The sequence below is a fragment of the Candoia aspera genome, chromosome 5, assembly GCF_035149785.1.
Source record: "Candoia aspera isolate rCanAsp1 chromosome 5, rCanAsp1.hap2, whole genome shotgun sequence".
NCBI lineage: Eukaryota > Metazoa > Chordata > Lepidosauria > Squamata > Boidae > Candoia > Candoia aspera.
Genome location: NC_086157.1, coordinates 92131265 through 92154629, shown reverse-complemented (window position 1 = coordinate 92154629; position 23365 = coordinate 92131265). Strand labels below are relative to the sequence as shown.

The window sequence follows — 23365 nt, the reverse complement described above, 5'->3', positions numbered from 1 at the left end:
TAACTCCCCTTTCTGAGACTTATAATACATCTTTAATTGCAGTTGCCAAAAATTGATGCTAGAGTTTTCCCATAACAACAACAACAGGAAATTAAAATGCAAAGGTTATTTGAGGCCATAATCTTCAAAGCATTTATTCTACCATCTAAATGTTTTCACCATTGTAGCTCAAGTCAAAATACTATTTAGCAATTTCAATTTACGGCAGCTCAGCTAGTAACAACAGCAACATGTATTGAACAGAGAGAATATAAGCAATAGGAAAAAGAGGTTTTATGTGTTAAAAAAAATCCTCACATCATTGTCCAAGCAATTTTTAAAATTCATGTAAATTTACAATATTTTTTCTAATTCTTCTCTTTTAACATCTAGAATATTAAATACCACAATATTTACTATAGGCTTTACTAGATGGTCCAAGTTTCTCTACAGTGTGATTTTATGCATGCATCCAGTCAACATGTACAGTTAAAACTGCTAACACTTCATACTACATTGAAGCAACTTTATCCTTTTCTGGAACTGAATTTCATTAGAATTTTCTTGCAGAAGAAAAGCCATGTTAGTCAATGATAGCTCCAAACCAGGACAAGTTCACAAAAGCTTAAGCGTAATAAAAAAAAAATCATTTAAAAAGGTGCTGCCAAACTCCTCCTGATTATTGGAATTCTTGGGATCATGCAACAATTTTATTACTATACGCTTATGCAACAGAAGTCACTGCTTCTTGTATAACTTTTTCAATCATGTTAGGCTCAGGAACCATTTAAGGCAAGCAGATAGTTTTTGATGAGCTCATCCAGTAAAAAGCCATTATTTAAGTTTACAAGCTATTTTTTTGCATTTTAATTAAATTAAATTAAAATTAAATTAAATTAAAATTTAATTTGCATTTTAATTATGTTTTGTGATCAAAACAGTGAAATAGAACATTGAGATTTGCATGTAAAACTTACGATACTGAGTTGGGTTTGGTATTTTTAAAATCTGCTGTTCAATTTGTAGTAATAGTAATAGTAGTAGTAGTAAAATGTTTTATGGTCAATGGACCCAACAAGCTGCTTTATTTGTCAATATTACACAGACTTCCTTTAGTAGTTCTTCAATCCTTCAAAGGTATCTGGGTGTATGGAATCGGAATAATCTATTTCTGATCTGTATCCACTGATAAATATGTTCCATCCTTATTTTATATCAGTCTATAATTTTAAAAATACTCATATTCATTTTATTTTGGGGCCTAGTTTTCCATGTACCCTCCCCACATTTTAATGATAATCATCTAATTATCATCCTGCTTATGATGCATTTTTCCACACAGGTAATCCTTGTTGAACAACCACTCGTTCAGTGACTGTTTAAAATTATGATGGTCCTCATTGAGGGGGACTTAAGACGGGTTCTTTGAGTTGCGGCCGTCGCAGCATCCCCACAGTCACGTGATTGCCATTTGCGACCTTAACTGCCGGCTTCTGACAAGCAAAGTCAATGGGGAAGCTGGCAGGAGGTCGCAAATGACAATCATGTGACTGTGGGACACTGCGACCATGCAGGATTCAGCTAACAACAGCAACTGGGACTGCCACAACTTCCCTCATTAGTCAGCGTGATCATGTGATGTCATGCCTTACAACTGTGTTGCTTAGTGACAGAGTTGCCAGTCCCAATTACCATTGATAAGAGAAGACTAACTGTATACTTTATATTTTAATGTACATTCTACATACCAATACATGTATTAAACCAGAAAGTGCTGACTAATTTATGTCAGTTTTCGAGAACATTGCACCTTGCACTTGAACTGAACTGTTCATTTGTTTTTTCTGCCATATTTTAATTTTTTACTACTGTATTTACTGTGTTTTTTAAAAAGTCTCAAATACTTTATCTTTAAAATGGGATTTAGAATAGTTAGCTCAGAGGGTTAACTGGCACTGAAGATAGATCAATTTTTTTCTGTCTAATCTCCCTTGGAGGGAGGGAATGCCATCTTAAACTCAGGTTCATTTTCCTTTCTGAATCAGGTGAATCAGGTGATTTTGTGGTCTCTGAGGTCCACAGGGAAGTGGCCAGTGGGGCAGATGATGTAGAGGACACAGGAATGGCCACGAAGGACAGGAGGAAGAGCCACTACCAAGGCAACAAACAAACAAGCTTGAATGGGTCCTTTCCAAGAAACTAATTTGAGAAGATGTCAATGTCCATGTCTATATGGCATTGGTTTCTTGGTCTGGTCTACCTTATAGGGCTGACAGGCACATCAGTGGAGAAGGGATGATTTTTTTCTGGCCTTTTTTGTTTTCTTGCAGGAGTTAGTGGCTTTTAATGTACAAATTATCTTCTAAATGGTATTCTTAGAAATTGGGAATTAAAGGGAATTTTTGAAAACACGGCATATTCAGAACATCTGGGAGTTCCTCCATTACCTGGTAATCAGTTAACTACATCAGATCAATTTTATTGTGTCCTTTAACCAGCAAATAAAATGGAGATAAAAAGGAAAAAAAAGAGAGAATCAGAATAGATAAAAACAAAGAAGCATATTCAACAATCTATCTTAAATCCTGCTATGGATTTAAGCCTTGGTGCTAATTATCTACCTTCAATTTGTTTGTTTATTTATTTGGTCAAATTTCTATGGCCACCCATCTCACATGAAGTGACTCTGGGCAGCATACAATAAAACCAGTAATTACCTCCTAGGTCCCTTCTGATGGAACTCCAGATGGACCACCTTGACCATTTATGTAATTAGCTTTACACTACTTTTGCCCCAGGCATTGTGATCTTAGGTGTGAAAGTTTCCTTCTACATATAATAGAGTGTTTTGGAGCCATCTCTTTGCCAATAAAAGCAGCTGACAAAAGATGGTGCTATTGCAGTGCTAAAAACTACCAACAATGCCTTTTGGAGGCTGGTGACAAAACAAACAAAGCCATTGACAAAGGCAGTATGGAGGAACTCATGAGTTAGGTTTCAAAGCAAAAATAGAAACCCTGGCACGATTGAAGCCCTACCCTTTTGTATGTGTGTTGCACGTGTTACACACATAAAAAAGAACTGGGGCTTGATTCTTGACATCCACCCCCACTCCGTCCCCAGATTAACCTGAAATCATCTTTCAAAAGCTCACATATACCAGTTGTTTTTTTAAAAAATGGTAGATTTTGAGTTTTTTATTGATGTATTTGAATACGCTGTTAGCCACTACAAAAAAAATTAGGTGAAACAGTTTTAGGATACAGACATGGGAAAGAAACTAGGAACAGAGACAATAGGCAGAACGGTTCAGCTATAGAACTGAATTTTTATTTTTAACCTTTATGAGAAAACTGGTGTGTGAAAAGACAACCACTGGGAACGATTAAATTCCTTGCTAATGTTTTCAGCCCTGTGTTCTGGGAAGGGAGTGACATTCTACAGTAATTGAATCATGCAGCATATATCCTTAGGTGGTTATGTTCAAAACAGAAGCTCTCCAAATGTCATTTGGTAAATGAAAATAGAGCTGGATACCAGTAATAAACCAATACCCTCAAGCTACAGATTTTTTTAAAGCTAATTTAATTAGAAATAGACAGTTTGTGCTTTCTGCTTAGGAGAGAGGGCAGCATTGCGGTACAAATGATTGATTCAAAAGTCAAGTAAAGAAAGCAGAATTTACTGTAGATTTTACCAGAAAATTATGCAATGATCCAGATTTCTTACTACATCCAGGTTGAATTGCTATATTATTTCATCTAGTATTTATTCACTAAACCAACAAATTCCATGACTGGTTATGTCAATATGCTCTAATTACAATATTGGTGTACATGCCTACAGCACTTTATCTCAACTTGGTGCCCCCCAGAACTCTCAGAAATTATGGCTTACAGCTGACAATAACCGGACGCTGTGTGTTCATTAAATACAGCTATTGAAAAACAAATTGCTTCCCAGTCCTATCATTACTAGTAGCCATTGATAGCTTTATTTTAATGTAATCCAAATTGACAGTCATTGCATAATTGTGTAAGCAAATACTATAGGTAACAACATGTGAACAAGTATTTCGTTTCACTTGTCCTAATATACAACCAGACAGTTTCACTGGGTGTCCCTAGTATTAAGAGAGGGATGAGAAGGGTAGATAAGCCAGAGCAGTTTCTGGAAATTTATTCATTTATTACCTTAGCTTATATATTGCTTTATTTCTGATGACTGAGCTGTATCATGTGTGAACCCATCAAGAAGTATGGTATTCAGACATCCATATTTGGCATGGGCATGTCCTTAAGCAGCAGCTTCTTCATGAGGTGACACAGCTGTCCTCTGCAGCTGGGGCATGATCTTGGAAAAAGTTGCATTTGGTTTAATATGCTCCTGACGGATGCTACATGCACACCTACACAGGCTCCAAATTACATTTTGCCCTTCAAACCTGGATCACTACACAGCCCTTAAATGCAGCATGCACTGCAGAAGAAAGTTAACTCTTCCCCTCACTCCACTAAAATTCTTAGCTCGATCTGCCTGGAAACTTTGATGGACTATTTCTGGTGGACCATGGCAAACCAAAATGGTTAAACCCCCAGTCTCATGCATCACAGTCTTTTTCTGGATCAGGATGTTCCTGCATGCTTTTTTTCAGAAGAAAGAGAACCATCAATTCCAGTCTATGTACACAGACTTAACTTAATATGTGACTTAGTCCAATAAGCTCACAATCTCTTAAAGCTGCTTTTAAGTTTTAAAGAAATTCAGGGAGAAAATTGTATGCTACTACATTTAATGCCTATTTTAGACCCAAGTTAAAAAGGGTCCTGGATCAGATAAATCTGATTTGATATAGAGAATTTAGAAATGGGCTTTGCATATTATAATATTCATGGATAAAATCTATTAATCTGTGTGGTCACTAAAAGTCAACACCAACTTGATGGCATATAATCAATCAATCAATCAATCAGTCTAATACCATTGATTTGCAACTTGCTGTCTTCTGAATGAAAGTATGAAATAGTTCTGAGGAAAGAACAATATTCTTGGAAAGAACAACTTCAGTTTCAACTACAGTAACAGGTCACTAGTGAAAAGTGATGCAGATTAAGCATAAATTTTTACTGCACACTCTATTAGAACCCTACCCATCTGCTTAAAAAGAACCAAGCCTTATTACTGTTTTGATTCTTTGGAATTTGCCCTTTCTGCTGTACTTACTAGATATATGCTATGACCACAGTGTTCTTGCAACAGATTTTAATGAGCTCTACTTCAGCCTCAAGCTATGGTTCAGATCAAATTAGCTTAGGCACTAATATGCTGGAATGTTTTTCCCAGTTATTATTCTTTCATAAGCATCTGGTTTGGATGCAAAGTTACCCTAAGCTCTCCAGCTGGTTAGAAAATCAGAGAGAAAAGTAGGGTTCTTATCACTACTGAAGAATATAGTGAAGTTCCTGATAGATGTGATTTGCATTTCATTTTCCCTTTAACATGAAGAATGACCTGTTCTGTATCTGATGGCCTCTTATCTGTCTGTGGGGGTATAATAAACTAATCACTGTTTTATTCAGGATAGAGGCACTAGGAAATGCCAACCCCGCAAGCAGCAACATCAGTTAGGCTGTGAGTTCGTGTACAAAGGGCTCTAATTGGTCAGATTTGGTTAAATGTTTGATTAGATCATTTGATAAAGAAATTATTGAATCTGTCTCCTTTGAAACTAGGTTAAACATGTGACCAATTCTTCTACAAGATAGCTCATCAGAGTTAGGTTTATCATCCATAACCAAATCTCTGACCCTGTTAAGTCCTGTAGCTTCCTATGTTTTGTATTGCTCATTTGCAATTATTTATTAAAACATGGATGATCAATGAATGGGAGTGCAGGAAATACAGAGACACTAATTATAGTGAGACAGTTCATATTAAACCAACAAACATTATAGTTGCAGGCTTGGCAATTATAAAATGTTAGCCTTTAATTAATATTAATCGTAACATAAACTTCGTACACAAGTTTTGGCTGAGGTTGGTTTGGTTTATGTTTGATAAACAGCACCCATGACAATAATCTAGTATCTGATTTGAAATGACATGTGTCATAGTAGTCTATTATTTTATCTTCATTATAAAAGGCTTTGCTTGATTTCTCGTTGACGAAAGATGACACTGTGCTCATAAGCAGGAGATGGAAACATACCCCTTGTTCTCCTGCAACAAGTTCTGGAAGGCATGCTGTCCCCAACTAGGAAGTAACACTGAGATTTCAAAGACAATTGACCTTGATAGAACTGTCTTCCATTAATTTATCTAATCTACCTTGAGCACCTTCAAAGTTAGTGGTCGTCATCATGACTAGAAAAGTTGCCAAGTCTGGCTTCATAATAACTATTGTGCAGCAATTATTGTTATAATTACTTCTTTGTTATTTCACTATTTTATATTAATATTTTGTTCTTAAATAATGTTAAATCCTCTATATAATATATGGTACATTGAAAGCTCATCTTTGACTATCAATAAATACATTCTGAATTCAGAAGTTAATTATGTACTGTGTGAATAATGCTTTTGTCTTTTTCCAATCAGCATATCAGCCCCACTTGGTAGGCCAGACCAAGAAATCAACTTCACAGGAAGGCTAAAAGTATTTTCATTGAGATTGGCTGTAATAACAGAATCTAATTGTGCTCCTCCCTTTTCTTATACTCTTGTGAATTAGGTTTCTGTCTGAGCCACTTCTGAATGCTATCTGCCTGTTGTAGGCTTAAGATATGTTTTCCCTTTTGTTGCTTTAGTAATGGAGCTGGCATATCTCTGTCAAGATAATCTTCCTTAGTCTCTGCACAGAATCACTGGATAGTTACAAATCTTAGTATTCTGAGGGAAGGGGAAAAACTGTTCTTCCTAGTCACCTTTGGTTTTTATCAACCTGGATAGTTTATTTAGATACAGTTGTAATCGAAATTATTCAACCCCCATTGCAAATCAGGTTGATTTTCAAAATATACAGACTTTCAGCTGTTTGCAATGAACAAATCAAACAAAAGCAATTGAAATAGCTCAACACAACGAATGCTTCAAGTGGTGTCCCCAAAGTCAACTGAAAATGCAACTTATAATGACTTCTCCAGTCTCAAAATTATTCAACCCCCTGAATAGAATCTGTCACAACAGCACACATATATTATGCAAAACAGGTGTTGTCTGAAGCACACCTGATGCAACTAATCAAGGGCTTCATTAGTTGTACCAGGTGTGCTTGAGCTGGAACACATGAAATACCTGAAGTGGCTAGGGGTTTGCTGAGTGTCATGTTTGACTGCATGTTAGAAATACAGTATGGCTAAGTCAAAAGAATGGTCCAAAAAGGTAAGAGAAGAGATCATCGCCCTTCACAAACAAGGAACAGGATACAAAAAGATAGCGAAGGCACTGAATGTTCCTAGAGATACCGTTGGAAGCATAGTTTGCAAGTTCAGAGTTAACGGAACAGTGGTTACACTCCCTGGATGGGGCAGAAAAAGGAAGCTGTCAATGGCTACAACCAGATTTCTGAGAAGGCAGGTGGAGAGAAACCCTTGAGTGACTGCAAAAGACCTGCAGCAAGACTTGGTGGCTTTTAATGTACAAATTATCTTCTAAATGGTATTCTTAGAAATTGGGAATTAAAGGGAATTCCCTACTGACTGACAAGGAGAGAAGTTTTGTTCAGAAATGTTGTGGAAAATTCAGTGGCTATTAAGCACATCCTACTTATTTGAGGGCAGGGGCTATGTGCTTCTAATTAAACTTAACCTCACCCCCAAATCCCTAAATACTTCTCTCTCTCTCATTTAATAGTAGCATCATTTAGTCCATACTTAACCATTTTATTAAGGAAAATATCATGACAGATGTAGCTTGCATATTGGAGTGCTCACAAGCAAGCTGCTTGATAATCTGTTTGAAAACCTTGCCCAGTACAGATGTCAAGTTGACAGGTCTGTAGTTTCCTGAATTCTCCTTCCCCTTATTGAAGATGGGAATCACATTTATTCCAGTCATCTGGTACTTTACAAGTACTCCAGGAATTCTCAAAGCTTAGCAAGAGTAGTTCTGTGATCACCTCTGCTATTTCCTTCAGTACTGTAGGATGTAATTCTGGAGTCCTGAATTTGTTTAAATTAGGTAAGTTCTCTCTTACTCTACTTAAGCTACAGTTCCCTCCTTCCTCCTGCAGCATAATAATGTTCAGCTAGGCCTTAATTTCTTTTCTGAGAAGATGGACCCAAATTGGGAGTTAAGAGGTTCTATCCTTTCATAATTACCATTTGTGAATTCACCCACTTTCATCCTTTTGCAACAGACCTATAGTTTCTTTTGCTTTTTGTTTCTAACTTATCCAAAGAACTATTTATATTGTTTCTGATATCTCCCATAAGCCATGATTTATTGTGAGCTTTAACCGATATAATATAATTCTTCTGGTTTCTGAAGACTACATTGTATTCCTCTTTAGTTATAGGCTCCTCATTCCATTTCCTATACATGCCCCTTTTTCTTTTTCACTTCAGCATTTAAGAGAACACTGTGTGTGTACATGCTGGCTTGTTTAGATTTCTCCAATTTTCTCCTTCAATGATTTTGAACCACTGGGTATAACTTATCATCCCTTGGAGTTCATCAGAATCTGCTCTTCTGAAATCCAATACAATGGTCTGACCTTTCTCAGTTCCTCCTCCCCTGGACATCAGTCACCTTTACTCTTCAACCAATTAGTGAAGATTAGGTCCAGGAAAGCAGGTCTCCTTGTTCTTTCTTCCACCTTCTGACAAATAAAGTTGTCAGCAAAAGAGGACCAGAGTTTATTGGATTTCTGACTCTCAGCAGAGTTAGATTCCCAGCAGATGTCAGGATAATTGAAATCTCCTGTTCTTGCTGTTGCATGCCTCTTTGAAAGACTGATTATCTTATGGTGTTAAGTCCCCATCTGTATCCTCAGCAGTCTATAATAAACCCCCACAATGATAGCTCTTTTGTTTCTCTTTCCTTTTATACTTTCAAGAGGACTTCCATGGTCTGACCCGTCTCCCTGCTACACTCCCATACAAAACATCCCTGCTTGCTTGCTCTGGCATTGATCTCCCAGAAGCTGCCTGTCTAGGGGAGGACTAGCTTGAACTAGAAGAAGAGAAGAGCTGACTATATGACAGATTAAAGTATTTCTTGGTGGGTCCCAATGAATGCATAAAAAGTGTAAAAAGAGAATGGCCCCCTCTTTTCTTTTCACCAATAATACAACAGTAATAATAATAATAATAATAATAATAATAATAATAATAATAATAATAATAAAAAATTCATTCTTCTAGCTGGGTACTAGAATATTGCCTTTAAAAATAGAATTTGCTTTATTATGATTAGAGCAGAAAGATCATCTCACCCAAAAATACTGCAGGCTATAGTTTTCATTTTATAACCACTCCAATTGTATATAAGAAGTCAGTATCAGGAATAGTTTCTCTCTTACCCCAGGCGATAACACTGATGACCTGAACATGAAATTATTAGCAATCTGAATTAAAAAACAGAACAAAACAGAAGACAGAGGAAATAACTTTGCCATTACTAGACTGTGAGCTGAGTTCATAATACTCAATTCATACTGATTCCCAACCTGCATAGCAGGCAAGATGACTGAAAGCAGAAATATCTAAAAACAGTTACACACGAAGTGTTTTAAAATGTCACAGGAAATTTTTTTCCTTCAGAATGAGAAATCTTATGAATACTTCTTTCTTTCTTCAACAGATGCAACAGTGTATATTTCATGAACTGCACGAACAAAAGCAAAAGGGGCTTAGTTCTTTCTCCATCTGATTGATGCTCTGGAATTTGCCACTGATGAAGCCAGGCCAGGAAGATCCAAGATCGTTTCAGAGAATCTCTGTGGCTCAGTGGCAGAGCTTTTTCATGGAAAACTTTCTGTGTTTATTTCCTGGTATCTCCATATAGAGCTGTAAAAGACTTTTTTTTCTCCCAAAGACTAGGAGAATCACTGCTAGGGGTAGAAAAAAGTGTGCAGGTTTTATGTTCTCCAACAGGGGATGGATAAAGAAGCAAAGTCATCAAAAATTCAATGGTTCAAAGTTAGACCTGAGATACAGACTGCACACTAAATGCAGCAGTTAGTGAGAGGTGTAGTAAATGCCATATTGTATCTAACATTCAGGGACAAAGAAAATGTTTGTTCTTCAGCTCTAAAAATGTAAAGTTTCTGTAAAATCTTGTGTGATGAAGAGTTCTAGAGAACTCATCAGCTTGCACTTAACTTTTGTGCTTTTTGGTCCTACTACATGTATACTCTTCAATATCTTCAGATTGTTTTTTCTTCAATAGAGCTGTATCTTCTCAAAATGTTAAATATTATATTAAATTTAATTAGTTAAGAGAAAGGAGTAATTAGCCAGTCTTTGGCTTAAACTACCAATACATTATAAATGTCGCTTTTTTGTTCAGACTTCTGAACTTAGTAATTTCTGTAACCAGATCTGAGCCAAAAACCTAGAACACACTTCAGTTGAGTCATGCACATTCTTTCCAAATTATGATAATGCTTATTCCTAGAGACTTTTAAACTTCATTAGTAGGAGGAAGCCTCAATAGAATATTATAAAGTCTGTGTTAAAACATTTACTGTGTTCTTGACTCACTGCATGTTACTACAAACATGTCTAAATATGATCAAGTTATCTCATGGCATACATTTTAATGGACTAGAGTTTATTTCAGAAGAGGCATGGTGTCTTATCCTGAGATAGTCCTTGCATCTGACACAGTGACTATAGTCCAAAGATTCTCATACCATAATAAAGATGTAACTCTTCACTGCAAGGCAGCAAGGGTGTGTGTGGGTGGCCAGGGAGGCATGGCGCAAGCGTGGTGGGGCTTGGGGTGGCTGCTGCTGGGTGGGAGAGGGTGTGCAGGTGGCTGGGGAAGCACAGCACGAGGGCAGTGAGGCTCAGGGAGGGTGCACAAGGGTGTGCAGGTGGCCAGTGAAGTGTGGTGTGAGCACAGGAGGGCTGGAGGAGGTTGAGTGGGTGCTGGACACTTAGCTGAGCAACTTGCAACCTTCCCTGCTGGCTTCCCCATTGCCTTTGCTTGTGGGAAGCTGGCAGGGGAGGTCGCAAATTGCGATCACGTGACCGCGAGACGCTGCAACTGTTGTGTAAGCTGGTTGCCAAGTACCCAGATTGGGATCATGTGACAGTGGGGGTCCTGGGATGGCTGCAATTTCAAGGACCAGTCGTAACCACCACTTGTTCAGTGCCGTTGTAACTTGAATGGTCGCTGCACGAGTGGTTGTTAACTGAGGACTTAACATGAGTACATTTATGAGGAATTATTTGCAAATGTGTAGGATATTATAATAGATGTCACTGAAAATAGTAGAACACTACTTTGTCATAAATAGGCATCAAATTGGCCCATTTAAAAATGTAGCAGATTTCAGGTAGAATGTATGCCTTACAGAATGCAGAGCTAAGTGCGGAGTGGAACAAGCACAGCCACTAAAAGAAAAAAATTACATAAATTTCATGGTTCTGTTACACTGCAAAAGGGGGATTAGCAATTCCTTAACAGCTAGGATTTTACTCTGAACTATAAAAGAAAGGCTTGTAAAGTTGCTTTTTTCCCCTTTGAATCTGTCTTGAGTCATTAGGAGTAATGACTACATGGTTAAGTCCATACAATTTTATAGGCAACATTATCAGAAGTGGTTTGCTTTGCCTTCTTCTAGCTAGCCCAAAGTTACCTGATTGCTTCCATTCCTAGGGCAAAACTGGAACTCAGGTCTTCCTGAGTATACTCCCAAACCAGAGTATTAACCACTAGGCCAAACAGGCTCTCAAATTGGTTTTTCTATTACAGAAACTGCACTGTATCAAATACTATATAAATGCTTATTATTTAAAACTCTTTGCTTTACTATGGGTGGTATGTTTGACGTCATATGCTTCCAAAAACTTCTGAAACACAAGAGATTTTATATATTATCAAAAATGCAACTACACAATTTTTCATATGTTATCATCTGTCTGAGCCAAACAATGATGAACAGCAGGTCCTATAGAACAGTGTTCTTCAACCGCTGCAACTTAAAGATGTGTGGACTGGCTGGGGAATTCTAGGAGTTGAATTCCCAGAAGCTGTTGAGGTTGAGAACCCTGCTGTAAAATGCTTCATATATAAATTACTAGGGCCAAAATCAAGATGAAGAAAATGCCCATATTGTGTATTTAAACATGAATTCTCCCCAAACTCCAGAAAAAGAGTTTTAACTGTAACTGCAATATACAAATGACAGCAGCTGAACACACTTTCTGCTTTCCCCCTTGACATTTCTGTTCTGGAGTACTTTAAACATTTCTGTGACAAGAGACAGTTGAAGAAATTTGGAAACAACTTGGGATCACATTTTCCAGTATGAACCTGCTTTAAGAGCTGTGGGAGAAGAGATTGTATCAGTTCCATCACGGTTAGTCCATGTGCGGTGGGAGTATGAGAAAAGTTCTCATTGGGTATTCCTAGCCTTTGAAACTGTCAACCAAGGAAAGTCAGACTTGCTCAGTCTCTTTTCTAATTGTCTGCTAGTAGGCAACTAAGCTCCTGAGCTAAACTAACTTATTCAGGCCAGACATTAGGCATTCAAGCTGTTGTGTCTTCTTTGATTGCTTGGGGGCTGACTGCTGTTCCTTACTGATGTATGTTCATAATATTTTTAATTATATTTTAATTGTGCTTTGAGTTGATTGATGTTTAGGTAGTATTACCGGGTATAATAATTATTATTATTAACCCTTGTGAACACCATTATTTGGCTCAAATGATGGCTATTTGTTGGATATAAATTCAATAAATAAGCAATGCCTGCCACTTGTTGAAATTATCCACCACCGCTGTTAGCACCATCCCAACCAGCTGATTTTAAATGTAAAAATGTTGTAGGAAGTTTAATTCTGCCTTACTCCTGCAATTTCTGTAGTTAGTTGAGGTATGACTCCTTGTTCAGCACTAAATGTGGCTTTCTAGAGCTTTCTAAGGTGTAGTGTTATGAAAGAAAGCCAACTGGCATAGCAAAAGGTAAGTATATCTCTTGAAAAAGGTTAGTCAAATTTTAAAGAAGGTTGGATATAGTTTTGTCCACAAGAAGAGAGAAAGAAAACAAGTATTTTCAACTTGTAAGAGATGGGGATATCCTATATTTTGATGGTACTGTTCTCTTTTTCTATAATCCCTGAGGGTTGCCTTTTATTGACTAATTAGATCACTTTTTAAAAGAACATTACAGTTAAAAAGGACATCAAGAAAACTTTGGGGAAAAAAGCAGCATGATATATAACAAAAAAGAACAAAGCTTTAGAATAAATTGCTTGATTTGCAAATACTATACAGTATATCTGTTTTTGAAAAGAGGTCTATTTTAACCATTCTTTATAACGTTTACCTCTAAATTTAGTAAATTTTGACACCAAATGTCAGTGTCAAATCAGTGCTAAATGAAATGGGGGGCGGGGGGGGGGGAATGTATGTCCTCTGGAGCCACACTGAATGACTTGCTGTGACAGAGATTGCGCCTGGGGCAAAGAATTTTGGAGCTATTTTGTGCTAATTCTATAAAGTCTGAAAAAGTAAAAAAGAATGCTAATTATAATCTGGCTCATAATAAGCAGAATTGTTCAGCAGCATGGGTGCAGAGTGTCAATGGAACTATTCATTGGCTTAGAGGCAACAGTACTGAATGACACAGTCAAGTCTATTTCTATAAACTCCAAAAGGCATAATAATTTTCTGACTCATCTAATATGAATTCTTGACAGTCTCCACCTTATTTACTTTCAAGAACACATGATTAATCATTACTGAGTCCCAACAGTTCTGCCAGAAGCAGTGTCAATAAATACTTCACATCACACATATTTACATCTTGTTGAGGATGTGCAAACTACCAACAAGGGTGAAGGCTGGAGAACCACATGGAGAAATGGCAGCATACCAATCAAGGAAAGTTCTAAAAATAAGACTTACATTTCATATTAGATAAATATTTTTCAACTTCTGCAAGAAGGGAGGTTGATTCCAGATGCAAAAAAATAATGGAACTTTTTAGTAAAGACTAATGTACTTCCACTGATTTCAGTAGGTCCACTTGAAGTAAGTAAAGCTGTATCCAACCTGTTACTTGTTTAAATAATCTTAAAGTATAAATCTTTGAATATTTTCATCTAGGATTTTATTTTGTTAAATATTAAGTGGCATTATAGGTGAAAAAAATCAACCACTTATATAAAATTATGTATAACAAATGAATGCTACTAAAATTTAGTGGTTGGGCAACAATTTGTGATTGCCCTGAGATCTACTGCTAGAGTATTATATATACGTAATAAAATAAAAACAACCAAGAACCACATCCTACCATTAATTCACAGTAAGACTGTCCAGTAATTCAGATTCAAGGATAAACCATACCCGTATGTGTGTGTGTGTGTGTGTGTGTGTGTGTCTGTCTGTCTGTCTGTCTCTTCTCTCTCTCACCTGGCTGCAACTCCCTAAACCAAATTGATCCTTTCCTTGGATCATGTGTGTGACCTTTGGAATAGACATGTTTGATTAAAGGAGTTTCAGGTAAGTGGTATATGAGTGCCCCTACACACTCAAAGGTGCCTTTAAATCCAAAATGCTGAAGAACCGTTCTTTGGAATAATGGAAATACTTCTGTACTTTATCATAAACTTATTTTTATCTAGGTAGTCTTTGGCCTTGCTGACTGAAAATTCTGGAAGTTGCAGTTCCAGCATAATTTAGGAAACTCAGGTTGGAGAAGACTATCACATCTTTGCCTACAGCAGCTGTTGCAGTCATAGAACCATGGAGGAATATTGTTGCCATCATCTGGATAGGATGATACTTCGACATTTTCTTGTAGTCACAGATCAGATAATAGACTCTGCCTGCCCTTGATGCTGAAAAGGAGCATGGTATTCAGAAAAATATATTATTCATAATGGGATACCTACAAGATTCTTTCAATAGCTCCAGTCTAGTCATTGTTGATACCTTTTTAGAATTATTCAGAAAATTATGGTTGGTTGCAATTGGTAAACATATACAGTAGGAGACAGAAAAACCCATTTTTATTCCTCTTTTCTTTTAGATCAGAGCAGGGGAATGTAGAGTTTTGTTGTTTTTGTGACTGATTTTTTTCAAAATATTTACATATTATGAATAATCAGGTCACAACTCCTTTTGAACTCAAAAGGTTTTGTCAAGTTGAATTTGCTTTTCAGGTCATAATAATGGTAATCAAGTAAATTCACACAGAAGCATCTAGAAAGAAGTCTATTTGCAATTACTTATAGCATGGCTATATCTGACTCTGAAAAGGACAAGAAGAAAGTATGCATCAGCCTCATACATACATACACTCACATGTACATGTTACAATTAATAAATGCACCACATGACATGGTACTGTTGCCAGAACAACTCCTGCATTAATTTCTCTATTTCTTCTCCTCAGTTAACCTTAGTGGCAGGATATCATCATCACAATGTTTTCTGTGTTCCCTGCTTCACATAATTAATTATTGTTACAAAAGGAGGGAATACCAAACTTTAAATATTAAGATATCGAAACACTTAATACGGACGAGAAAACATGAATTTGGCACAGGAATACAACTTTTTGTTGACAGTCATGTGACAGAATGGCAGGTGCTGGGAGGCTTGGCACAGGCCACATGTGAGTCAGTAGAGGGGGTGCTTGGTGCAGCGCAAGCTCAGAAAGGCAGGGAAAAGGCATGTGTGTGCATATGTGAGTGCAGGGAGGCCAAGGAAAGAGGGCATGGGGTGTCAGTGTTTGACTCCTGGTGACCGCCTGGACAAGTCCCTGCAGTTTTCTTGGCAAGGTTTTTCAGAAGAGATTTGCCGTTGCCTCCTTCCTAGGACTGAGAGAGAATGACTGGCCCAAGGTCACCCAGCTGGCTTTGTGCCTAAGGCAGGACTAGAGCTCACAGTCTCCCTGTTTCTAGCCTGGTGCCTTAATCTACACCAAACTGGCTCTTTACAGGAAATATTAGGTAACTATGATTTCTGCCAAAGGATGTGTTCCAAAGTAGTAACCGAAATGTTTCCAAACTTCTTCATCTATATTTATTATTTTCTTATTTGGAACCTACAAACAATTACACATAAGTGGTACATTTGATTTCAAATCTGTGGAAAAATATTATGTTTGACTCTGAACCATATAAGGGTTGTTTGTTTCTGTTCAGTTAGGGATTTGTTGAAAAATACAATTTGATCAATGGTGCCTAAACTTTTGCAAACAACCATAGTTCTGTCCAGTGACATGCTTCACACACTATGCTAACCGCTGTTTTTAACCACTGTTTATTCAATAATCCATAACTGACTGGGTTTACACAACATACTACATACACAACACAACACAACACAACACAACACAACACAACACAACACAACACAACATAACATAACATAGCATAACATAACATAACATAACATAACATAACATAACATAACATAACATACAAACACTATAGTATAGAAAGCGGGAGAGCATTCAGCCAGCTGTGTCTGGTCCAGCATATATGATCCTTCCTGGACAGTATGGATCCATCCCTTACCACAACACTCCAGGCTACAGTAAGCTTCTGTGTGGATCACTGCGTATGTACACCACATGCATGTGCCCTTGAAGACTATATTCCACTCATAGCTACTGCAGAATGCAGCCAAACTGTCTAGAGACCATATAACATGCCTAAAAGAATGGTATTGACTGCCTATTCATTGCCAGTCAGGCTAGGGCAGTGTTTCTCAACCTTGGCAACTTTAAGATGTATAGTATGTACTTCAACTCTCAGAATTCCCCAGCCAGCCATGCTGGCTAGGGAATTCTGGGAGTTGAAGTCCACACGTCTTAAAGTTGCCAAGGTTGAGAAACACTGGGCTAGGGCTTTAGTAATGACATGTAAAACTTTTAATGGAATGGGACCATGACCCTTAAAGGAGTACGTCTCCTAGTATGCACCTGCCTGAAATCCTCAGTGTCACACAGCTAAGAGAGGCAGGTTTTGTGGAACATAGGAGCGGTCCTTCTGGAATTCCCTTCCTCAGGAAGCCAGGAATCATCAGTTTTGGGGAGCCAGGTGAAGACCTGATTTAAATCTCTCACATTCAGGACTTAGCACCCACAGTGTGACCTCAAGTGCTTTGTTGCCAGTGTCACTTTTTATTATTGTGTGTTTTAAATTGTTACTGTTTAATCTTGTTTTTTTTTATGGACTGAAAGCTGCCACAAGATCCTCTGGATAGTGGGCAGGCTACAAATATTTTAAACAAATGAATGAATGAATAAATCAGAAGTCTGTATAGCTTGCAATAGCTTTCTCTTTGTTCAGTTAAGCACAAGACCAAAAACAGCCTAGCTGATGCCCATCTGTGCAATGTCAGGGAAGGCTTGCAAAACCGCTGGCTTAATTTGGGCAGGTTTGTAGTTGCCCAATGCGAGAACCGTTGAATTAAAGAACATGCATCAGTGCTCTGCTGAGCTAATGCCATGACAAACTGTTCAGGCCCTTCTTTTTACATTAAGAGCCTCATGACAAAATACGCATTTTTACAGATCTTGTTGTGAAATGCAACTAGACTGAGACTTTGAATGCTGGCTCCCAAACAGTGTGTTTCTTTCTGGTGACATTCTGGAAGGGCTAAAAAACTGAGTTGTCCCTTGGTCTTTGACATTTGAGATTAGCACATAATTATGGCTTGTAACTTTGCTCGGTAGGCTATGAAAAGTTGTTTTGGTTTTGAAAGTGAAGAGTTGCTTTCTTGCAATTTAAAAATGTTTTTATGAAAACTCCTGTGTCCTTCACAAAACCAGCATTGCTAATGTTAAAATAAAGAGATAATTGAAAGAGCCAGTATAATGGCTTCTACAAAGAGTGTTTAAGCTAAATATTAAGAAGCATATAAGGCAGTGCTGACGTTATGCAGTGCTTAAACTGCTACCTCTGACCACTCTTAATGCTAGCCTGGGTCCTAAGAGGAATTTTAAGAAGTTCACAGAGAGAACGTTAACAGCCATTCTTTCTTATTGCAGCATGCTGTGCCTCTTTAAAATTTCTCTCTAAAGATTCAAAACATTCCTGAACACTGTGGAATGGGATTTGAAGGATTGGCAGAGGACAGAGAATTGCACAAAATCAGGACTGCAACTTCAAATAAAGTTCACATAAAGAACATTTCTTTCTTCTCCACTGGCCTCTTAATATTACATCCTATATTCAGCTACGCCATTTTGTGACCTTGGACTGAACCTCTTGGGGGTATGTGTGTGTGTCTTTAGAAGGCTATGTATATTATTTCAGAGTTAAATTACATAACTAGCATCTTTGTCTCTTTCTCGTCTTCAATTTCTCACTTATGTATACACATACTACCATTCCTTACTTTACAACAGCTTCTGTGTTCCTGACATGAGAAATTAAAAAAATGGCAATTCATCTGAGCAGGTATAGTTTCACCCTTAAAACTCATATAAATTATGGCATCACTACAAGAATAAAATTGAATTTTCTTTTACTGACGTGATGCACTTGGGAAAGCTCTTGGAAAAGTACTTGGGAAGAGGCACAGTTTTGTTGTAGAAAGCGTTAACATCTTTTTGACAGTAAACAAACAAACAAAGCAAGCCTTTACAGTCAAACTCATGTCTAGTTCATATGCTGAAGATAGCGTGGAGAAGAACATAGTATCAACCTTGAGTAGGCCACTTTGCAGCTGATGGCTCTTCTGATATGCTGGGCCATAAAAGCCTGATGACATGAAAGCCAGTTGGGTGACCTTGGGCCAGTCCCTCTCTCTCAACTCACCTCACAGGGTTGTTGTTGTGGGGAAAATAGGAGGAGGAAGGAATATTAAGTATGTTCACCACCTTGGGTTATTTATAAAAATAATAAAGGCGGCATAAAAATAAAATAAAATAAAATAAAAAGCAATTCAATTCTTATATGTATTTTTAAGAGGAAGTTTGGAGCATCACAGAGCATCAGTGAATATCCTCTGCCAATTCCTGGAGCCCTGTGGCCCTTCTCTTCCTTTTACTTTCTGATTCTGCCATTGATCTGTTCTGAGTGATCTTATTAAGGAACAGGCACAGCAGCTTCCATTCACTTTACTCTTCCTACTTAGGTGGATCTCCACAAAGAGAATCCTTCCTAAGGACGTGAAAAATATGAAATCCCCATATTGGAAACAACTTCCTTGGCACAAACATTTTAACAAAATGTTTCATAATGTCCAGCCTCCTACTTCTAATTCTTATAATTCTCAATAAAACAAAAACCGTTTATGTCACCATATGTAGTTAGCTTGGCAGGGGACTGACTGATGGCAGATGGAAAAGTGGAATTTCTGATAGATGAAACTAGGCAAGACTTACATGGATAAAACATTAAAAAAGACCTCTTTTACATATACAGACTGTCAAAACACCATATATATTTTCTTTGATTTTCTTACAAATCAAAGTCATCCTGGCACTTTCCAATCTAACATCATTTTGTCTTGTCAACTAATTACAACAATATAATCAAATGCACCACTGTTTCTTGGAAACTGAAGACAAGTAATAATAATCTTAAAACGTCATTTTAGTTTTTTAACAGCTGACTCTACATAGTAAGTTCTTTGCCTGGAATTGAAGAATGGATTTTTCTCCATGCTGTCATATCCTCACATATACAACATTTGCTCTGCCACAAAGAAAACTTCCTGGCCTGGACAATAAGCCATTATATATACAAGGTCTGCCATACTGGAGGTAACATCCAGAGAGAAGAGTTCAGAATCGTATCCACTAGCTTATTGCTTCTTCTACACTATCCAAATTATTTTATGCAGCAAGATCAAAAATTATCACTTCTATAAGTATGCTTAGAGTCCAAGCTCTATTATACTTGTTTGGAAAAGTGTTTCCCAATATTTGTGTCAGATGAAACCTATGAAACTTAAAGATACGTAAAATTCATCATAATGTTTTCCAGATACAGCAACTCAATGCAACATAAGAAAACAATTTGTAAATATGTCATTGTTTTGCACAATATATTATTGGTTCAGATGTTTGGGTAATTTGGTTTATATATGGTCTTCATATTCTACATTTCTAACCCAAAATGCTATATTCAGGATAAAAATAATAAAACCAAGCTAAATAAAAACATCAATGAAATTCATTTTGTACAGAATAATGTACTAGAAAAATAAACAATAATGTATTAATATGGTAGCATTCTCAGTGTGGTACTCTCCAAGTGTATTGCTTTAGAACATCACAGCCTAGCCTAGAACAAGCAATATTTCTAATTTAAAATGTTAGAAAGGAAGCACCTTTTCATGCTTAATTCAGAGGAGACAAAGAAAAAGCTCATTTGAGAAGTAACTGAAAAATCCCCTTTTCTTGTTCTCATCAGCCACATATTATTGAGAAGACCCCAAGAAACTGAGCTAACCTTAAGCAAGTCCAAATCATAATGATTCTTTCTAAAACTATAGGACTTATATCCTTGTTTGAAAAGTTTACATATTTTTGAAAGAATTATGCCCTTTTTAATGTTTTAAAACATAAAGCTTCCAAAATAATTGGAGGCACATAATAACAATAAAAATACCTATCATCATATGGTGCATTATTAGTGAAAAACCTAGATATGATCTTGAAGGTTTTGAGGTCATTTTTCCCCACTGGAAACATCACCTGGAAACTCAGACTTAAGCTATACAGCTTGGAATACTGCACATAAACCCAAAAGGAAAAAATTGCTTTCAATCACAATTATGCATGACATAATATCCTTCCTGAAAGCAGAGACACAGTAAGGGCCAGCATCCTCCAAATATCTCCAGTTCCTGAAACTGTACCGAAAACAACAGTTTGCTTCATTGCCAAGGGACTAATCTCCTTCATCAGCAGCTTGTTGCTGAAATATGCATGGTTCCTTAATAAATATAATAGGATATCCCTTCTCCCAATATACAACTTAAACTGTACAGCAATAACAATTTATATCTGCACTCCAGTGGTCATAGATCTTGCTGCAACTCCCTATTAAACTCAATGAGATTTACTACTGAGTAAACATATACTATGTGCCCAACTAGGAAAACAAGAAATCACACTGAACTTTGATACTCTGTGCTTCATGATTTAATGTATGCTACTGCTATTTAGTTGATTTATTCTAGGCAGTATTACAGGTGCCTTGGCTTCCAGTTTCTTACAGACAAATGGGAAATATGGGGCACTTGATACCCTCTCTTTAGGTATCACTTAACTTCTGAAACGTTCATGCAGGTTTTTAATATGTATCAGCGTTCTGCAGCAAGGTTCCAAAGTTCACTTTGATTATATGCAACATAGCAAATGACCCATCCCATCAGCATCACAGTTACATAGATAGGAAGAAGAAATTGACATGCCCAAAGAGACAGCTTGCGTGGCCTAGAAACTTCCACAATATGTCATATGCTTTAGAGCATGCCTTGTGAGTCCTCTGGGGACACGGGTCTATCTATTCTTCTTACCTCTTCTAAATTATTGAAACTAGGGCACAGGAGAATGGTAATCTATAAATGGAAATTATTATTTTTAAATCTCAGCAGTTCCTTCATGTCCATATGGGAGACAATCTGTCAAATATGGTTCTCCTACTCCAAATATTTACAGCACAAGGCTCATTAATAGCAATTAAAAACAGACAATTGATTGGAGGATGCTGTGCAGATTTAGACAGCAAAATAATACTGGAGAAATGCAATCCAAACAGCCAAGATGAACAGCCCCTGTATTGAATTTTGAGGTTTACATTCAGCAGCCAGTACTTTTTCACACACAGCACATGCAAATGGATAATTTAAGTTGAAGCTGAATGTTTCATTCTGGTTATTTCTAAGGACCAAAATAATTAAACTAGATAAATAGCACAATCTGAAATACTGACCAGATGAGTTTAAAAAAGAAGACTAACCCAAATGCATTGATTGTTTCAGTTAAAAACTCAAGGCAAGTGACTCACCCTGTTGAATTTTAGTCAGAAGCTGATGGCGTGCTAGAATCCTACTTTTCCTGTATGGAGAGCGTCTTGCAGTTTGATCAAATCGCAAGTACATCTCTTGGCCTTCTGTTGACATAGCATTCACACAGTAGCAGCCTGAGTCTGACGTACTGGCCATCTGCCTAAACATCTGTGCCCTGTTTAAAAAAAACGAAAACAAAATGCTGCTGCTGTTTTCCTGGGTGGGAATCCCCTAATCTAATTGAAGTACTGAGAGGAAAGAAGAAAGAAGCCCAAGGAGCTGAAAAGAGCAAGCAATTTGAAAGAGAGAAAAAGAGGAGTGTCAAAAAGCTACAATTCAGGATTCCAACTCCCTCACATGATCAAAAAGGGCCAATCAGTCAAAGTCAAGAATGTGAAAGTACACAGCGTGCCTTGCAGGGGAAAGTGACGGCTGTTCAGCACTTGTAGCCACATATCACACTGCAAAGCAAATACAAACGACACGCCTTGGCACTGGCAAGCTCTGATAGCAGAGTTTGAGGGGGTGAGGGAGGGAGAGTATTTGTTCTATCACAATCTTAAGAGAACTTCGTCCAAAAGTTTACATCCAACATTCTTTTGTCAGATGGCAGTAAAAAAATTTCCTCCAAATTATACAGGAGTTTCTCTTAAAGCTTCGCAGTACATATTTTCAGGAATAGTCATTAAAAAAAACAAAACCTAAATATATACACAAAGCTTTCCCCACCCTGTACCTTACAGTATTGCTGGGACTGTTGCAACTCCCTGATTCCTTGCTAAGTTGTTTTTAATAAATACATCACATGTTTGGATTGGGAGACGAGGCTGCTACCCGACACACTGGTTGGTCTGAGATGACACTGCTACGATATGGGTCTACTCAAAACCAAAGTTGAGTGAAGGTTATTTCTAGCCCTGTTATGTCCTTGATTTTATTAAGTATCTCAGCAGATCTCTGTTGTTCTCTGTTTTTGTTCTCTGGAAGATGATATGATTATATTCCTTAATAGGTGAGTTCTGACATCAGAAGTGTTGGGGGATGATTTATTTATTTATTTATTTATTAAACAAATGTATACAGCTGCCCAACTGACACAAGGTGACTCAGGGTGGCTTTCAGAATTAAAATTCATAAAACAAAACACACAACCCACGGTGGCAGCAAACACATCAACCGCTTGATTGGCTTGGAAGTGACCTGGGGTCCCCAGGCCCGCTGACAAAAC

At 37.3% G+C, this 23365-nt stretch overlaps 1 protein-coding gene across 1 annotated transcript in view; it reads right to left on the bottom strand.

Annotated features, from left to right (window-relative positions):
• STARD13 (StAR related lipid transfer domain containing 13) overlaps positions 1 to 22445 on the bottom strand; it is an 87672-nt gene extending 65227 nt beyond the window's left edge. Inside the window, exon 1 of the mRNA XM_063305701.1 lies at positions 22137 to 22445. Within this exon, the coding sequence (XP_063161771.1) occupies positions 22137 to 22305 (169 nt within the window). The 5' untranslated portion in view covers positions 22306 to 22445. The remainder of the gene's footprint in view (positions 1 to 22136) is intronic.
• Positions 22446 to 23365: the final 920 nt, after the last annotated feature.